This window comes from Anas platyrhynchos, chromosome 2 (assembly GCF_047663525.1).
Source record: "Anas platyrhynchos isolate ZD024472 breed Pekin duck chromosome 2, IASCAAS_PekinDuck_T2T, whole genome shotgun sequence".
NCBI lineage: Eukaryota > Metazoa > Chordata > Aves > Anseriformes > Anatidae > Anas > Anas platyrhynchos.
The window spans coordinates 49,292,312-49,311,058 of NC_092588.1; the positions used below are offsets into that span (position 1 = coordinate 49,292,312).

General features: G+C 41.1%; 1 protein-coding gene across 1 annotated transcript in view; it reads right to left on the reverse strand.

The window, feature by feature from the left end:
* Positions 1–8,490, reverse strand: part of GNAL (G protein subunit alpha L) — a 196,982-nt gene extending 188,492 nt beyond the window's left edge. Inside the window, exon 1 of the mRNA XM_027452063.3 lies at positions 7,656–8,490. Within this exon, the coding sequence (XP_027307864.3) occupies positions 7,656–8,172 (517 nt within the window). The 5' untranslated portion in view covers positions 8,173–8,490. The remainder of the gene's footprint in view (positions 1–7,655) is intronic.
* Positions 8,491–18,747: the final 10,257 nt, after the last annotated feature.

The window sequence follows — 18,747 nt, forward strand, 5'->3', positions numbered from 1 at the left end:
TGAAATGAATTCAAGCATGTAAAATATGAATGAGTGCTCAAGAAAAAAAAAAAAAAGCGATTTGCTTCTGTTGTATCTTAGTCTTCCACGTGAGGCATTGAAGAAAATAAAGGTGATCTCCATTAGAAAGGCAGTGTATAACACCATGCAGTGCATTCTGCGTTTGCTTCAAGACACAGAATGACTAATTCTCCGTAATTAAGCGAACTGTAGCATAACAGAGTTGGTAATGCCTCCAGCAATATTAATCACAGTTTTCAACAAAAGATTAAGTTACTTAATATAAATTACGCTTGCACAGAAGAATATGGAGCCATGATCACCCACACTTTCAGCAGTTTAACCTACTCTTTGTTCTTCATAATGGAAAAACAAAACTGTTTCTACCCATTTTAATTCATATATGACATAAATTAAATACAGCTTAAATTACACGTATCAAAAAGAATGCATTTTTCAAATAATTAAAAAAGGCTGGGAAAATGACACCAGCAGAGAGTAGGGACTCAAATTATTGTCAGATTGTTATTACAGATATTTTCCAGCCTGCTATGTATCTCCATTGTGTGCACTAACCCAAATCACAGAGGGAAAGTTTCCCTTTGCTACATCTTCTGAAGACCAACTAGACTAATTAGTTTAAATTGATTGTTGAGAAGAGCTTCCCTTTCACCTTTTATAGGAGTGGAGTCTTCTTAAAGGAAACAGTCAAAATTTTATTGCCTATACAAAGAAAGACTTTTCATTTCTAGTTATTTTAAATGTCTGGGAAACAAAATAAAACAACATAAAAACAATAACACCTGCTTTCTACTTTTAAACAGTTTTCTAAGTTCAAAAATGCACATTGTTCCCACATGATGTAAATTCTTGGCTAAAGTAAAGCTAATAGTACAGTATTTAAAACATGACCTGGATTTGACTTACTACAGAAATGGTATTTTGGGAAAAAATAATTTATTGTTCTTGAAGCCTAGCATTGCTTTAAATGTAAATGGCATTTATAATTATTTAAACTTAACTTTATAAACAAACAACTGGGGAATATCAGATTATGGGGAAGCAATTCAAGTTTGGCTTCAAAGAGATCTTATCAGTAAAGATCTTTCACTACAGGTGATTGATGTTATGCCTTACATTATGAACATTAAGTGGCAGGGTTTTTCTTGGATTTTTTGATGCTTTGCATGTGAACATGGAAAAAATAAATCTCCTAACTACAGTTTTATTTACTCTAGTCACAACCAGCATGTCCTTCCTTCTTAATACAGCTTACCCAGCGAGGCCTTAATTCCTTCAACTTTTATTCCATATTTGTGTGCACACAAATCACATGAGACAGAAGGTTCACATATAGCTGTGCAATGCAACAGGGATAACACAAAATACCGCTGGTCAGTACACTTAACATGCTCATCTGCTTTTGAAAGAGGCCTAAATAGGACGTGTGCAGGTGAGGTACGAGGCTTCACTTCTTCCAGACCCTGCACTCCTCAATATTAAAAACCAAACAAATAGAACATCCAGATTTACTGATTTATGGTATTATTGTGTCTATAAAAGAAAACATCCAACATATTTAAAGCCAGTTGTGTCAGTTATAAGTAACAGAACAGCCAGACAAAGCTTCTGCCCATAAAATGGAAGAAATGTTGATCATTGCAGCAAAACAAATACCTCACAGGGTTGAAGAACCATCCAAGGCTGTAAATTTTAACAATAGCTGAATGATTTTAACTTTCTGCAGAAGACCATTTCTATTAATAAAATTGTAAGTGATAACTACAGACATAAATTTTCTTTCTCTTAAAAATAGATCTGCATATTCAGTGGAAAGACGGCTTTAGATTTCTTTTGGACTGTGGTCCCGCTCTGTGCTCAGTCCTGCTCAGTCCATCGAGTGCTTACTCAAAAAAAGTCTATTACTAGACATTAAAAAAATCCAAAGTACACAGAATTTAAGGAAGCACCAAGAAATACAGTTAAGACCCAATGCAAAATGATAATTCAGAAGTTTCCATCTCTTCTGCTAGGAGCAAGCAACAGCTCTGAGACGATCCTTGCACTAAGTTTCTCTGCCATTAGACAGAAGCCTATGGAGAAGAACCATTTCCAGATCATTTTGTAGAGGCAAAATGCTTCTAGTCTATCAAATACATTAAATTTGGTAAGTGGAGGAAGGGACGGGTTTTCTGCACAGCTCAGCCCAGTTGTTGGGGGAAAAAGCATAAAATTAAAAATTAGTTCAACTTTGAAAGTTCAAATACTAACTGACATGAAAAGCAAGCTGAAGGAAGCCATGAGTCTACGAAGACAAAACAGAAAACAACAGTAAATATTACCCCAAATTTGTACAGTTTCACTGTGTCAAAGATGCTAGAATGCAAATAGTAATAGTTATATTGTGGGATGGTTATTATTTACATAGTTATCTTGGGGATGGAAAAAAATCTTGTATGACTCACTCAAGGAATGCCAGGTTAAGAAATAGGAGGTGTGCGGTTGGGCAGTGGAGAGGGATGAACATGGGAACAAGTTTCAAAGTATTTCCTCGAAACTGGGAGGAAAAAAAAAGGATCGTCTGGGAAAGGAAAACAAGTTTACGTCCCATTCAAAATTTCCACAGCAGGGAAATGACAATGGTAGCAGGAGCTTAGGATGACAAAAGACATTAGCAGAGTTTGCTTAAGGAAGACGCAGTGTCACAACAAACACTTGTGGGATTTGCAGAGCCCCAGTGCCCTGTGCTTGCCTCCTAACCAGAAGCTGGCGATGTGCAAGCGGCAGAGCCATCCCTGCACAGTGGTCAGACCACTGACCTCTGTTGTGCCTAAGGTGGAACAAAAAAAGAAAGTCCTTTTGTTTTTCTTAACTAGAAAGGGATATTCAAACAAGCAAAATTAATCACGGAGTGGAAACTGGTTAGAACAGGGAAACAAAGGCTAAATGGAGCCCGTAATCCCCAGAAGGAAGGAAGGCAAAGTGTTGCAAGTTGAGGATTGCTTGAGGTACGCTTTAAAAATAAAAGCTAACAAAACCCAACGTGTCCCGATGACTTCTGCTTATTGGCTTCCTCACCTGTGAGGAATGTATATACCACTCCAAATAGCACCATAAGTTACAGACAAAACCAGAAGAGTAGTTGGAAAGGCATGCAAATGATGCAAAGGATTAGGGATTATAAAATCCATTTACTTTATTACATTGCTCAGTATTTGCAGCCCATTGTCTCCAAGTCCTGGAAACATCTGTTCCTACCAATTATATATCCACTATCTACATGATATAACTACCTTGCCATAGGGATCCTACATCTACCAGCACAAAGCAGTGAGCTTTTCTGCAAGGACAAGCATGCAGTAGGGGATGGAAAAGGAGTGTGCACCACCCAGGAACACACGTGGTGGTGCCCGGCTCAGTTATGGACCTGGGCAGGCATCAGTTCTGGTGGTAACGGGAAAATACCCCAAGCACACAGCCTTATGGAGGCCCAGAAGAAGAATCTTAGCACATGAAGCTCAAACAAATTCTGGTATTTATCAATAAGCATGAGTTGGCACTATATAAAGTTGGAATTAAACAGAAAAAAAAAGATTTGTCAAGTTTAATTTTGATGTTTGAATTGGTTTGGGGATGATAAGCTTGAGCTGAGGGTTTGCTGATAGAGTATACTTAACTAACGAACGGCATTTATAGTCTAAAAGCCACCGTCTGAGCAGAAATCCTCTCTCGATGCGGTTTAATTCTGACAGCAGTCAATAGGAGGTGTCTCATTAGGCAAGTAACTCAGTAATGCACTACTATCATCATACACACCTGCACTTCCAGGCACCTACTGCTTAGCTTGACATGGCACCTTTATGTTTGATTTCCACGAACTAAAGGGTGATATGTTTCTTTGTACTTTTTTATACACTTATGTACAGAAATATAATGAAATGTCTAGATTTCACTATCAAGTTTTAATAGTTAAATATCCCGTAAGTGGCTACCATACCTTTTAAACAAAGAAAATGAACATTTCCATTTTCCCTTCAAGCCCTATCATCACTTTCAGTTTCTGTTGAACGGAAAAGCTTTCACTCCCAGCACTTTCAGTTTCAGTTTAGCTAGGAAGTGCAGAAGAATGGGCTCTGTTTGAGAAAGTCACCCAAAGTTAGGGCAGTGACTGGAAGTCTAGGGAAAGGGAAAAAAACAGGAGCCAGAGGATGCTAGAAGAAAACCATCCAGGAACAAAAAAATAAAAATGATTTCTGGCTATGGCTTACTTCAGCATTACATTAATTATACCTTAATTATACCGCCATGGCTAGCACTTTGTTTAAAGTCAATCCCCCTTCACACACCACTTACTCCCAAAATAGTTTAAAAGATGAGATTGGAAACAAGAACTTAAATTGGCTCCATTAAGCGATTTGTAATGTTTTTTGCTGGCGATTTCCTGTACAAACAATCTTGTACAAGGGAGTATTTGCAGTTATCTGCAAAAAAAAAAAAGACCAAACAGAAAACAAGGAGAAAAAAAGCAACACAGAAACATCACCTCCAACAAGAAAATAAATCACAAAGCTAGGACCCACTAACCAAGCCCTGTAAGGCTGTGCAATATGTATGTATGCTTAAAAAATATATCCTCATCTCAGGGCTAGCAAGAGCATCCTACAAATTCTGCACAGATGAACATTTTTGCTTATTAAAAATAAAAGGAAATAAAAATAAAAGGCAAGGTATACTGTGTGCAAGAATGAACTCCAGGTTTCCAGCCTTTTCTCCTCTTTGTAGCAGACATTAAACAAGAAACAGGCAATCACAATGGAAAGCAAGTTTCCATTTTATGTCAGTTCATCTCGTTGCAGAAGAGGAAAAACAAACAAATGAAATAAAAGCCAACACCAAAGCTCCTCTGCTATTATCCCAGTGCCCCAGCACGGCTCCAGCCACCTGCCACAGACCTACCTACTTGTGTGCAGGGCACACGCAGGTGGCTGATCTTGAGGACCGCTCTCCTCACCACGCACAACCCTTCTCACGGCTACTGGCTATGACAAAATGCATCAAAGCATTTCCGAACAGGTTCAGGGGGAGCTCCAAACATCACGTGAAGCAGGAGACAGCGGCTGGGGGTGAAGCTGCGACAAGCAGGAGGGTGTTCTTGGAGAGCCGCTCAGCACTGCACACGAGCAGAAGCCTTCAGGAATTCCTAATGTTTTGGTAACTGATACACAGGGCTCATCACGAAGCTGAGTGTTTTCGTTTGCCATAATAAATGGAGAGCTGGTGTGCTTTTAGGGGAAGGTCGTTTTCAAACACTTACAGAGGAAGCCTCCCTTCTAATACCCTACTTATTTACAACTCTAGAGATTATCAGCGTGCATAGATTAACATAATTATTTTGCATATCTTTTTGATACTTAACAGTAGCTCCTTAGAACATACACTGCATTTTTTATCCTAAATTTCTATAAAATCCTCTAAACTTGTCCCAGTTCATGTAGAAGACAAACAAGAACAAATCAAAATGGAGCTATTATTTACAAACTTGTACCTAAAAAAGAAACAAGCAAAACCCACACCAACCCTGTTGCTCAACTTTGTTTATTCTGTGACGGTGCTCTGCTGTCCCTGCGTTCACCGCTTCCCCTCTGATACCCATTTCCTCCATGTTGATCTACAAAAATATTCCTCTTCTCTGTAGCAAAGGTATGCTTCCAGGTTCACGCTGCCAGGAAGATCTTAGGGACAGGGATGAAGACGCTTACCATCAGAAATGCTATAAAATATCAACCTGATAATATTCTTTAAAAGACCTTTGCATACATCCTAAGCCTTTTTTTTTGTGCAAGACTGGAAACAATCCCCTTCTGCAAAGCAATTTTACTTCACTCCTTCTCTGACAAATCTTTACAAAAAAAAAAACCTTTCACCACTCTAAATATTTTCCCCTTAACTAGAGCAGCATTTCCACTTTACAAACAGCAACACAAAGCACCTGCAGCTCTCCCTACATCCAAATCAGACGTTTATGTCAGGCCCTGATCTGCCAGGGATGAAACAATAATCCAGCACTTCCTCCCTGCAATACAGAGATCAGAGAGTATTTCATGATTATGACACGTATTTAATACAAAATTCAGTGCAGAGAGTCTGAGGAGCGTTGGGTTTCTTTTAGGGTGCCAGGGGTTGGCGACGGTTTATTTTTTTAATGGCATTGTTTCTGAACAGGTGCTGGCTGCTCTGGTTTACTATGACAACCACCCATGCCGTGGACTACAGGCAGTGCCTATGTGTTCGGCTCCCTTTGTTCGAGCAGTTACATTGCTCTCTGGAGGAAGACCACCAGCCAGGATCTCTGCCTGCATGTGGCCATATTGGCAATGTTATACTTCCAGTGATTATGGGAAGAGAAATCTTTAAAAACACTATTTTTAAATGGAATACAGTATTTGAGATACCAGAGCAGTTCAAGCATCAGGAGAAGCGCTTTACCATGAATATTATTAATTCAATGGAGTAGGAATCGCATCTTCTCCCTCTGCCCTTTTCCTGGCTGTACTGGTATCCTACGGACTGGCTTTTTGTGGATAATAATAGAACCCGTGATTTGTTTTTAGCAATGGAGCACTACGGTCCTGGCAAACACCGCTTGTACCTTCAGTGCTCTGGCGTATTTCATTATTTTCTCCTCCCCTCACCCACCAAGAGGAACGAAGGAATCCAATGACATGGAAGTACGGCGCTGTGAGGAATGATGGACGGCCCCCCAAATTGGGGACGACGTGCAGATAACCACCCAAACTCCACACCGCCAGGCGCGGCGAGCACAGGCCAAGCCAGCTAACACCGGGGCAAAGCAGCATTTCCACGCTAACACAAATCAAAGGATTTATGACCACGCTGAAGAGGCCAAATAAGCCCGCCGCTGCTCAGACCATTAAAAAAAAAAAAAAAAAAAAAAAAAAAAAGCCAAGCCCTGCAGTATGACTGTTCTGTTTCCTGCAGGAAATGAGATGCTTGTGTTAGATACCCCTGTGGTTTTCGTACTGTAAGTGTACCAGCTGCTACGAAGCCCCTGGAGAGGGCTGCCTGCGCGCTGCTGCTTGGAAAGAGCAGTGCCCAAGGGGCGGCGGGGGGGGGGGGGGCACGAAAGCAGACAGGTCACCCCCCAAAAAAAAAACCTGGGAGGCAACCTCTGCAGGTCTCACCCCGTAGCAAAGGCCAGGACGTGCCCACCCCACTGCTTTTCCTTGCTTCTTTAACCGAGGGGACCGCGGCTGGCCTCCAGGAGCCGCCACTCGAGGACCATCCATCCATCCATCCATCCATCCCTGGGGAGCACGCCTGACGGATGGCCATTTATATCTCTATATCTATATATTTATTTTTAACAATATTTGTATTTTCTCCTTTCCCCGCCCCGCTCCCCCCGCAGGACCCCGCCGCTCCCCGTGCCTCCTGCCGGGGTGGAGCCGGCAGGACGGGCTGAAACCCCCGATCTCCATCGCAAAGCCACAGCAGGGGGAGGAGGAGGAGGAGGAGGAGGAGGAGGGGGAGGAAGGTGGAAACCCGTCTGGGGAAAGCCTGCCACGGGCCGGGGAGGGGGGGAGACACAAAAAGGGGGGGCCGGGGAGCCCCCTGCGGGCACCTGCCGCACGTACCCAGCAGCAGCAGGCGGTGCGTCTGCTTGTACTCCCGCTTCTGCTCCTTGAGCGCCCGGTCGATGCTCTTGCTGACTTTCCTCGCCTCCTTCTCCGCCTCCCGCTCCTCCAGCCGCAGCTTCTCCCAGGGTCTCTGCAGCGCCGGTGGCTGCTGCTGCTGCTGCTGCTGCTGCTGCTGCTGCCGCGCCGCCTTCCCCCCGCCGGCCTTGGGCAGCGACGGCCGCTCGGGGGCCGCCCCGTTGCCGCCGCCGTTCTGCAGCACCAGCGGCGGCCCGACCCCGTCCCCGTCCCCGTCCCCGTCCCTCTGGCCGCCGCCGGGCTTGCTGCCGGCCCGGAGCAACGCGCCCTGGGCCAGCGGCTGCTGCTGCTGCTGCTGCTGCTGCGGCGGCGGCGGGGCGGCGTGCGGCTCGGCCGGCGGCTCGGGCTCCGAGGCGGCGCCGGCGCTGGACGAGATGGAGCCGCCGCCGCCGCCGGCGTCGCCGAAGAGCCGCGGGCGCAGGCTGTAGCAGAGCCCCATGGCTCGCTGCCCCCGCCGGGGACGGGCTGCGGCGAGGCGCGGCGGGGCTGGGCTGGGCGCTCGCCGCCGGCCCTAGGCGCCGCGCTGCTGCTGCTGCTGCTGCTGCTGCTGCTGCTGCTGCTGCTGCTGCTGCTGCTGCTGGCGGTGGCGGCGGCGGCGGGGGGCGCGGGCGGGCGGGGAGGGGGCGCCGCGGAGCCCCTCACGGCCCCGCCGGGCCATCTTGCATTTTCCTCCCCGGGCGGTGCTGGTGGCGGTGGCGGCGGTGGCGGTGGTGGCTCCGCGGCGATCACCTGACGCCGAGCTGCCACCGCCGGGGCCACCTTACCGTAAATACCCCAGCGCCAGCCCACCGCGCAGCGCCGGGCGAGGGGCGGGGGCTGCCCGCCCTCACACACACACACAGACACACACACACACACTCACACACAGCCCCACACACTCACACCCCCCCCCACACACGCGCACTGGCACACGCAGGCAGGCCGCGAAGCCCTGGCTCACGCACGAAGCCCTCTCCCGCTCCCCAAGCCCAAGCCCCCAGCCCCGAGCTCTGTCCCCTCTGAGGGAGCCGGCCCTGTGTGCACCGAGGGTCCCCCCGTTGTCCCCCCACAGCACAAAGAGGGTTTTCAGCCCCGGCACACGCCGCCCTACTACGCGCGCTTCCCTCGGCGTGCCGCCCGCACGCTGAGTAACTGTGCCGTGGGAGGCAGGCATCCCGCTTGGATGTGATGGCGCGGGGAAATAATAGGCAATATTGGGGCTTGCTCGCTCGCCCACTCGGCGTGAGCAGTTGTAGTACTCCACGAGCAAGGAGGGAAGGCTGTGGAGCAACGCCACGCTGCTCAAAGGCAGCCCTCATGGCGACACGTCGCGGACAAATTCGGGTCGCCCCATCCGCTGCGTGGCTCTAGATGTGGGGCAGACAGGATGCACTGCAGCTCCTTCCGTCTCCCTGGGCTCCACAACTTGAGACATTTTTCTACTCTAACATTTCATAAAATTTAAAATACATTTTGGCGAGTGGACAGCATTCTTAGATGAAACAATATGTCTATATCATAAGTCAAAGGTCGTATGTTGACTGTAACAATCAAAGAACACACAAGCATAATTTAGAGTTTGGGATCTATTTCCAGCAATCTTAACTGCATTAACAAACCTCTTTACCCATGCACACCGCCGGATACCATACAAACTCTGTTGTACTAACTCATGGTTTTGGTCATCTATTTTTTTTTCCAGTGACCAGTAGTAGATGCTTATACTTACAGACTGCAGTATGAAGAAATGGAGGGAGGCGCAATCTCTAAATTTCTTTACGATGAGCAAATCAGAGCAAATTGGCCACAGTTTTTAGTTCCTGGATATGGGAAACACAACTGCATCGTGACAGATCTATTCATGTCAAGCAATCTAATGAAGGTCCTCTAAAAACATGTATTTAGCAAGCGGCAAGTTGTGTGTCAACATTGGCCCCCCAAAAGAGCAAACCACCCTACATTAATGTAAACTAAATGGATGCCTTTTAACTGAAAGCATCAACTGTCTGTTATTGCACAAAGGAAACTTTGCCAGTGAAAATATTAGCAGGATCCAACACACTGTAGACGTTGTTCTCTTATACCCTTCAACATGCTTACCAACTATTTGGACAGATGCCTTAGCACCACGATGAGACTCCAGTAGCTCTGACTTCCATGGTAAGTTTTAATACACGATTGTTTGGTGTTCTGGTTGCAGCTTTGTTGCAAAATATATAAATGGTTACCTAACAGCGGAGGACATTTCACCATTGCTGCAACGCCGCTGTGTCTTGACTGAAAGTTCTCTGGCATTTTTACAGGCCACAACAACATCCCATCTCTTGGGCTATGAATGAAAGATTTCAGTTTTCGGCTGAAAAGAGAACAGAAATTTGGGCAGGTGGAATCTCGGTGTTCAATCTGGACCAAATAGCTGGGATCTCGGGATTAGTGTCTGTACACTTGTAAGTGTAATGAGATCAGAAAGGAGAAATTGCCTCTCATCCAACAATGCTATAAGAGCATGAAAAACAAACAAACAAAAAAGAAAAAAAATGGTGAAAATCAGGGAGTTAATATTTGGGGCCCAAATGTCAATGCACATGCTTAGCTCTGTGAAGGGGATTCTTAGAGTCCAGTGTGTACAGCAGCATTTGAAGAATAATTATGTACTTTCCAAATAGTAAATTAAATGCCATAATCTGGCAAAATTAGTTCAGATTAGGTGAAATTTATCCTAGCAAAATGTTCCTAAACACGTACAGGTTATGCTTAGTGACTCACCTATCAGTCAGGGAGGCGAGTGATATATCCAGGGTTACAGGGGAGACCCTTACAAAATAAGCACCATAAAACAACATCATTTAGATGAAGTTCTGAAACAGCAGTTAATGTAACAACAACTGTGGATAGTTAGCATTCTTGAAAAAAAAGAGGCCACTCAGCCAGACATTGGTATGTCTGCTGTGCCAGTAAGCCTGTCTACTAATTTATTTATTTATTTAATTTTTATTACCAGAGGAGTAGTTATTATCACTACTTCTGGATTACTGTGGACTGGGATTTTCAAGAATTTAACGTGAGAAAGTCAGTATCATGATGTTTTCTGATCTGAATACCCTTTGGGGAACCTTTTGTGGAATAATGTTCAGTACTTTCTAAGATGAGTCATCTAAATCAAAGCTTAACAAGTGGCTTAGTTTTTTAGTGGTACTAAAAACTTATGATTTCATTAACTGAAATTAATGAATATATATATATATATATACACACACATATATGTAGTTGGATTTGAACTGAAAGCAAGACACTTACCTTCTCGTTGCTGTCAATGTATAGTTCCACCTAAGAATTAAAGAATTCATCATCCCATTGTATGCAGCAACTAGGTATGCCCACAAGATGGCTCTACTCACTTCAAGGAGTAATAATACTGTTCAGCTAAGCAAATATAGAAATATTATTTTTAAGAAGAATTATCTTTACTCTTTCTTTAAAAGGAGCTTTGTCTTTTTCCATTTCTTGAATGTTTTGTATGAAGATAATTTGTATTCTCTTTCTGTTTTTACAATAGTTTTGATTTAGGATTGTTTCCTCAATAGCTATTTTTTTTGACACTTATAAAACGTTCCAAATTTTAACCAAGGGATTGATGTTTGTGATCTGACTTAAACAAATGCAGTACCAGCAGTTGTCTTGAAAATTTAACCATGAGGGAACAGAAGAAGGCCCAGTTCGGTGGATATCTGTATGAAATTTGAAAAGGCAAGGATCTAAAGTCAAGGAGAAGCTTTCCTCAGGCTGGAAATCCTTTTGTTTTCTTCTTGTTGCTCTGTTTAGTCCCTGTAGTAGTTAATGAGATTATTGATACTCTGTCTAGTGCTTTGCAGTGTTGTTTTTCTATATCCTAATCAAAATTATGCTACAAATAGTTCTGGCCATAAGTTCAGAGCCTGCACTGGAATATTCTGTATAACAGATTTCAACATTTTTTCCTCAATCCCTTTCAAGACCTCAGTGATGATTAGTGAAAATATTGCAAGGTTTTATGTTTACTAATGAGGAAAACTATGCAACAGAAGAAAAAAAAAAGCCACAAAACATGCTGTAACAAAAAAATAGATAATTGCATTTGCTTAGACAATTCCTCAGTTCCTATTGAGATTAATTTTCTTTATGGATACAGGTTCTAGGATGTACCTAGCTTTCATTAGATGATGAACATCACTTATATTCTTTGATAGGCACTTATCAAAAGAACCCTACTTGGTTCTTGTGGGTTAAATATTATTAATTTTGGGGAATTATGGTTTATAATAATAGGCACTAAAATGTATACCTAGTGTGCCTGTACTGCCCTGTTGGTAAATGGGGAAAGAAAATAGAGAAAATAGAGTTCTTTGATATAAGCCTTGTTCCCTAATGGCTGGAAACTATGACTAGTGTTGCTGACACAAATCCTATCAGTAAGCACAGCTACACCAATAGACCCTCTGTATGTGAGGTGTACAGAGATGAGGTGAATCTCCTGGCTTTCTGCAAATCTCAGGTTGTCCAAACACAGAAGACCAGAGGAAAACTGTATCTTTTGCCTTGGTCTTCTCTTTGAGAGGTACCCTAGACCTGCAGAGTAGTTCCTTCCTCACGACCTGACAAGCTATGCTATGCCTGTTCACTGGAACAGGCTCCCCAGGGAAGTGGTCACTGCACCGAGCCTGTCTGAATTTAAGAAATTGGACTGTGCACTTAGTCACATGGTCTGAACTTTTGGGTAGACCTGTGCGGTGTCAAGAGTTGGACTTGATGATCCTTAAGGGTCCCTTCCAACTCAGGATATTCTATGATTCTATGATTCTATGAAGTACGAATACAGTCATTTTTGTACTGTGGATGAAGGTGTAGGCTCTGCTTCTCCAAACTATTCACAGGTAACCAGGGGATTTATAGCATCTCCATCCTATAGTGTCTCCTTCCCAGCATTATCTCGAGATCTATGATCACCAGGAGGAAAAATTAGCTTCACCATTTACCATGATATTGGTATTTAAAGTATGACTAATTTGGGTAGTCCATTTTAACTGCTAAATTAATGCAGTCACCTAGTGTTCACTAGACCCGTGGAAGTCTCAGCTGCACGAATACCATAAATTATTTTAAGCTCACTCTTTGAAGCTTCTGCTTTGTTTCACCAGTAAAACAAAAAGAGTGAGGTAAGTTATTTTGGACTGCAGTAAGCCCTTCCAGTTTCTATAACACACACAGACACAACAAATGTAACAAATTGTTTTTTACAGAAAAACACCAACTTTTATCACAAACTTTATATGCTGCTTTTACTGGTTGCTTGAAAATTCTCCAATTAAGGATTGTAGTACTTGATCAAAGAAAGGATTGTGATAGAAAAAAACAGTTGCAAATGTAATAGTTGTGAAGCAATGGTTATCCAAATCTAATTTTACCAAATTCCCTCTCACTCAGCACCATGGTATTTTATTTTATTTTATTTTTTGCACCTTCTGAACACAATAGTGGTAAAACAATTTACCTCTTCTTTCGAAAGCATTTTTCATATAAACACTGTAAACAATTTGTCAGCTTCTAAAGCAAGGTTTTAGTTTGTTGCTGATGATAAAAAAATAAAGGATTTAGGTTTATTAAAAATGGGGCTACTAGTACCACATGTATTAAAATCACCTTGTAAGTCCCATTAATAGATCCCATTTTCTTTACTTAAAACTCTACAAAATCGTATTGGGGATAAATTCCACCTGCTGAAGTCTGTTTGGACCTGAATGTTTTTGTTTGTTTGCTTTCACTTCTGAAATACCTTGGTCAAATACCTTCAAAAAGAGTTTAATGAAAAAAAAAATACTTTTGCAATGTAAAAACTTTCAGAGAGACTAATAGTTTATCACTCTTGCAGCAGTCATTATAGCACTTTTTGCTTTAAGAGAACTGATTACCAAGGTACAGAAGACATTTTAAATGATGTTGGCATAGACAAGCTTAAGGGAATTTACTGCAAGTACCAAAATAAGATAAAGTAGGTCAGCTAGCTTGAAAACTAGGTTCTGAGCAAACAAAGTAAGAAAACAGTTAGAAAGAGATTTAAAATGTAAATTGTGGGATACGTAGTTTTCTGTGATACTGTATAAAACAGAGAAGGGTAGAAACAAGGCAAAGGAAATTGGAGTTTTCATATGCTCAGCAGTTATCAATGTTCTATTGTCAGAGGCATAACTGCTGATTTCTCTGTAACCTTCAGTTTGTTGCTGCCTCTAAAGGAAATAGAATAACAAACTTACAAGGGTCACAGTGATCTCTTTTAAATATCTTTGTAAAGGTTTCTTTAAGAGGTCTCTTGCACCTTTAGTTGAATCAGGGACTTGTAATATTTTTTTGTGTGTGTGTTACGGATATGGTTTTGCTCTGAGAAAATCTGACCAAATCTGATGAAGTTGTAACACTTTAAAAATGGTAACTGACACCATCTCAAACACAGAGCAGAAAGCCATAGCAGATTTGTTCTATGACAAGGACCAGTCCTCCTTGTTCCAGACCAGATCCAGGCAGAGGGAGAGGACGTGGCTTTATGAGCACTTCTAATAAAAGACTCTGATCCTGTTTTCTGTGTGAATAATGTATGTATTTATCACGTACCACATTTCTTTTAAGTCAGGAAACCGTCCTTTATCTGTGCAACCTCAATTCATTCCCGTATAAATATTCATAATGATGCAGTCTTCAGCTTTGCACAGACAGCTTCTCCAGAAAAAGCTGTTTGTTTTGGGGACTCTGTTCTTGATCTGAGCAGCCAGCAGAGCCATAAAAGACGTTTCAGTTATATGAACTTCGGGAAGCATCAGAACATTTGGAAAAAATCTTATATTTTATAAGATGTTTTTAGATTAATGTTTTAATGCAAAAACTAAAAGCAAGCAAAAATAAAATTGAAATATGCTGATGAATGAATGGACATCATCATACAAACTTAACTATTATTTTAATACTAAAAACAGTAGTCCTTCAATTTCAACTGAGTTTCAACTTAAACAGTGCATTGAATAATAGAATCAGAGAAAAGTCTTGTTTGAAAGGGGCTTCTTGGGATCATAGTTCAAGTAGGCATTTGGAAGGCTAACAAAAAAGAGGGGAGAAAATATAACCAGGACTAGACAATAAAACTTGGTTTGTGAAATAATGCATTTTCTACAATGCAGATTTTTGTCTAAACTGGCAGAATTGTTAAAATTAGGATATTCAATATTAATAATAATAAAAATAATTAAAAGAATAATTATTTCTTTTATTTAAAAAATCATTGAATTCCTCGCAAGGCTAGCCCCTTAACAGGACTGAAATAACTTAACACTAGGGAAAGCAATGAAAACAGGAAATAATTAATCAATGCTTACTGTAGAATTCAAAGAGAAAGAGCAGGAAGGAATATTAAATGAAGAGCAGGATTTGTAAAAAGATGTAGAAATTTTGTTTGTCTCAGGATAAAAATATTGAAATGGATTTAACAAGAGATAAATGTTCGTGGATTTTAATGGCTAGCAAAATTAATTATTTCTTTTTACTGAGAAATCCGGTAAATGCTGGAAACCCCAGAGCAGTTTTTATAACTGTTATAATAATTTCTTAGCCTTGCATTTTCTGGATTCCAAATACTAGTTTAATTTAATTGGCCTTTGTATTAAAATGGAATTAACATTCCTTTTTTGTCTTGTCTCACTCTTTTTCATTTCTTCATTATCAAGGAAATAAATTAGGAACCTGAATTCTCAGTAACCTTCCCACACTTTGACATAGTGGAGAAGTCTGAATGCCTCAAGAAGCATGGCCTTTTCTGCATTTCTCACTACTGGGGAGAGACTGTCCCCTTCAAACAGCTTTGTGCAAATCCCAAAATGTAGACTGATAGAAGCTTTCCTCACAGAATGTAAACAGAGAGGATCATCTGCTTTCCTAATCTTCTGCTTTTCATTCCTTTTCATCCTTCATTCGTCTCTTTGTATCGAAATACCAGGCAGCTTTCAAGAATACAAATATGTTTAAAGTCAAATATACTACTAAAAATAGTCTGTAACTAGTCATATTTTCTTGTTAATCCTTTGCGCATGCCTGGTTGTTCCTCTGGACAACATACAATCTACTGCATTGCTTAGTTTCAAATGACATTAGCATTAAATTTCTACAGTTTCACGTGAGGGGGAAGTTTTCAGCCTTATGGAAGTTCTCCCTGAAATGAAATCTTTTAAGTGACAGTTGTTAGTAGTTACTTCACAGGAAGCTAGAATGAAGCCTTTTGTCTTCCATATACTTATTTTAAAGACGTTGTACCCAGATGACAGAATGGAGAACTGAAAGGGCTTGTAGATTTATTTATTTATTTATTTATTTTTAAAATTGAAGATTTTTATTAAATCTGTATGCTTATTAATTACTTCCACAACAGAGAAGTACTGTGAGTCCATTCATACCTCAGTTTTTCCAGAATTAATACCTCCTTATAGCTAACATTCATTAAAACAATCATATTTAGCCATTAGTCAATATTAAGTTTTATCCTCTAGTAGCAGAGACTGCAGATATGCAAACGTGAATAGAACATTATTCTTAAGAACATAAAAAAGTCTTTGTATTTAGAGAAGATTAAGAAGTTGACAAAGATCCTTAATACAAATGGTTTCAGAGGATCATTTAAATCCCAACGGGTAATAAATGCATTCAGTATATAATTGCAAAAAAATGCATGTTTATACCCTTAAAGATGGCTTTTATACATCAGTTTTACTCTGTTTTAACTGAAACGGTGTCATTAGTTCTATTTAATTTCATAAGGTTAATCAAAAAGGAGTGGGTTGACAAACTGAGCTGCTTACCATATAGTAATGAACTTCTGCTCTTCGTACATTAGTTTCCCTCCAGTGGCTGTTACAAGCAACTTCAGGTCCAAGATGAGAGATTTAATTCAGCATTATTTTGATTAGGTCTTATAGGAGTATATTGCAATAAATTATATCTTTGTTCATGTCTAAATAATTTTAATGAAGGCTTTAATATTATTTAAATGCACATGTAGAATTCAGTCATTCTCCTCTTAAATTCTCTTACAGAGAATGTTTAAGTTCTCTTAGAAGAGAATGTTTTGGTTCTTAATGTAGAGTGCATCATTATTCTTAACTGTGCCAACTGTTTTGGCACAGTTCTCCAGTCTTATATTATACAGGTCAACAGGCTAGTGAGACCCTGAAACCAAGGTGTACAGAGGGAAAGGTGGGAGAAAAAGAGAGGTAGAGGTACTTGCTTTGTACTGGTAGGAACCACTGTTTTATTTCTTAAATTGTGTTTCTCGCAGCCGCGTTATGCAATTACTGACCCTTTCTTTTCTTCAACATTGGTGAGTGGCAAAGCCAACTTTTAAAGGTCTCTTAGATATTTTTAATTGCGAACACAAGCCAAACATAAAAAAATAAAAAAAAATATTCTAGGAACTGTGGCTCATTAGAGTAAGATTAGTTTCCCATGCTTAGTGAAACAATTGCATATATTTTTCTCCAAGTGGAATGTATTGCCTCTGTTTGACCCATTTACTTTCTTGATCATTAATTAATAAAATAAAAATTAAAAATATAGTTTTTAATGATTACTTTTTTTTTTTTTTCTTTAGAAAGAGAGAAATCTGTGCAAATATTCTGAAAATTACACACTTGTGCCTCTCAGGGGTAATGAGGTAAAATCAGGCTGCGAAAAACAGTTAGGGAGCAAAATGACCACTGTGTTTCTTGGATCCTGTAGGAAAGGTGGGTCCTAAGGCTTTTCCACCTACACAGGCACTAGGAACTCTTTATGAAGTTACCTAACTGCTTGAATAGCCAGCACACTTTGGTCTGACTTGTTCAATATTTCCTCATGACTGTGCTTAGGTATTATGAGGGTGAGAGCTTAAGTTCAAACAAATTTATAACCTGTCATAGTGCCTATAGTGCCACCATATGAAATACTATGAAATATATTAAATATATGAATATATATGAAATATATATGAAAATATATGTGAATATATATGAAAATATATGAATATATGAAAACTGTGCTACTCAGAAGAAATACTGGAACAGGGGCTCTTATCTTTGATAGACTTGTTTTTGTAGCTGGAGACCTTGTGCACTTGGTGTTCCCTGTAGTCAACTGTTTTGATTTAATTGATGTTGGTCTGATTTGAAACTGAAAACTACATACACCAACAGAGTGCTGATGTGGAAAAGTCCTATAGTCTCCTACCTCTGTGAAAGAGCTGGTCATAGCCTTCAGAGGAGGCTCTCACAGATCTCTTTTGACTTCTTTCCCCATTGTTTTGGGAGTCTGGTGGTGGTCATGGGAAGAGAGCAGCTGATACCATTTGTATAAGAGATAAGAGGCAGCAGATCTGAAAGACAGAGTTAATAACATGGCACCACACTGCTTTTTCCTGCTTTTAATTTAAGAAAGACAGGTCTACTCATTTCCCTCTTGTTTTCCTATATAGTTAGAACCATAGAATCATAGAAACACAAGGTTGGAAAGGACCTCCATCTAGTCCAACTTGTCCTCTTACCACCAATACTACCCACTAAGCTACTAAATCATATCTCGTAGCACCTCATTCAGGCACTTCTTGAACACCGCCAGGGATGGTGACTCCACCACCTCCCTGGGCAGGCTGTTCCAGTGCCTGACCACTCTTTGAGAGAAAAAGTTTTTCCCGATATCTAATGTAAATTTCTCCTGGAGCAACTTGTGGCAATTTTCACAGGTCCTATCATTAGGTATCTGAGAGAAGAGGCCGACCCCCTCCTCATCACAACCTCCCTTCAGGAAGCTGAAGAGTACAATGAGGTCTCCCCTGAACCTCCTCTTCTTCAGACTAAACAATCCCAGCTCCCTCAGCTGCTCCTCATAAGACTTGTACTCCAGACCCCTCACCAGTTTTGTTGCCCTTCTCTGGACACTACCTTTCATAGTTCATAGATTTTATAGTTCACCCAGGCCCAGTTGAATCATCCAT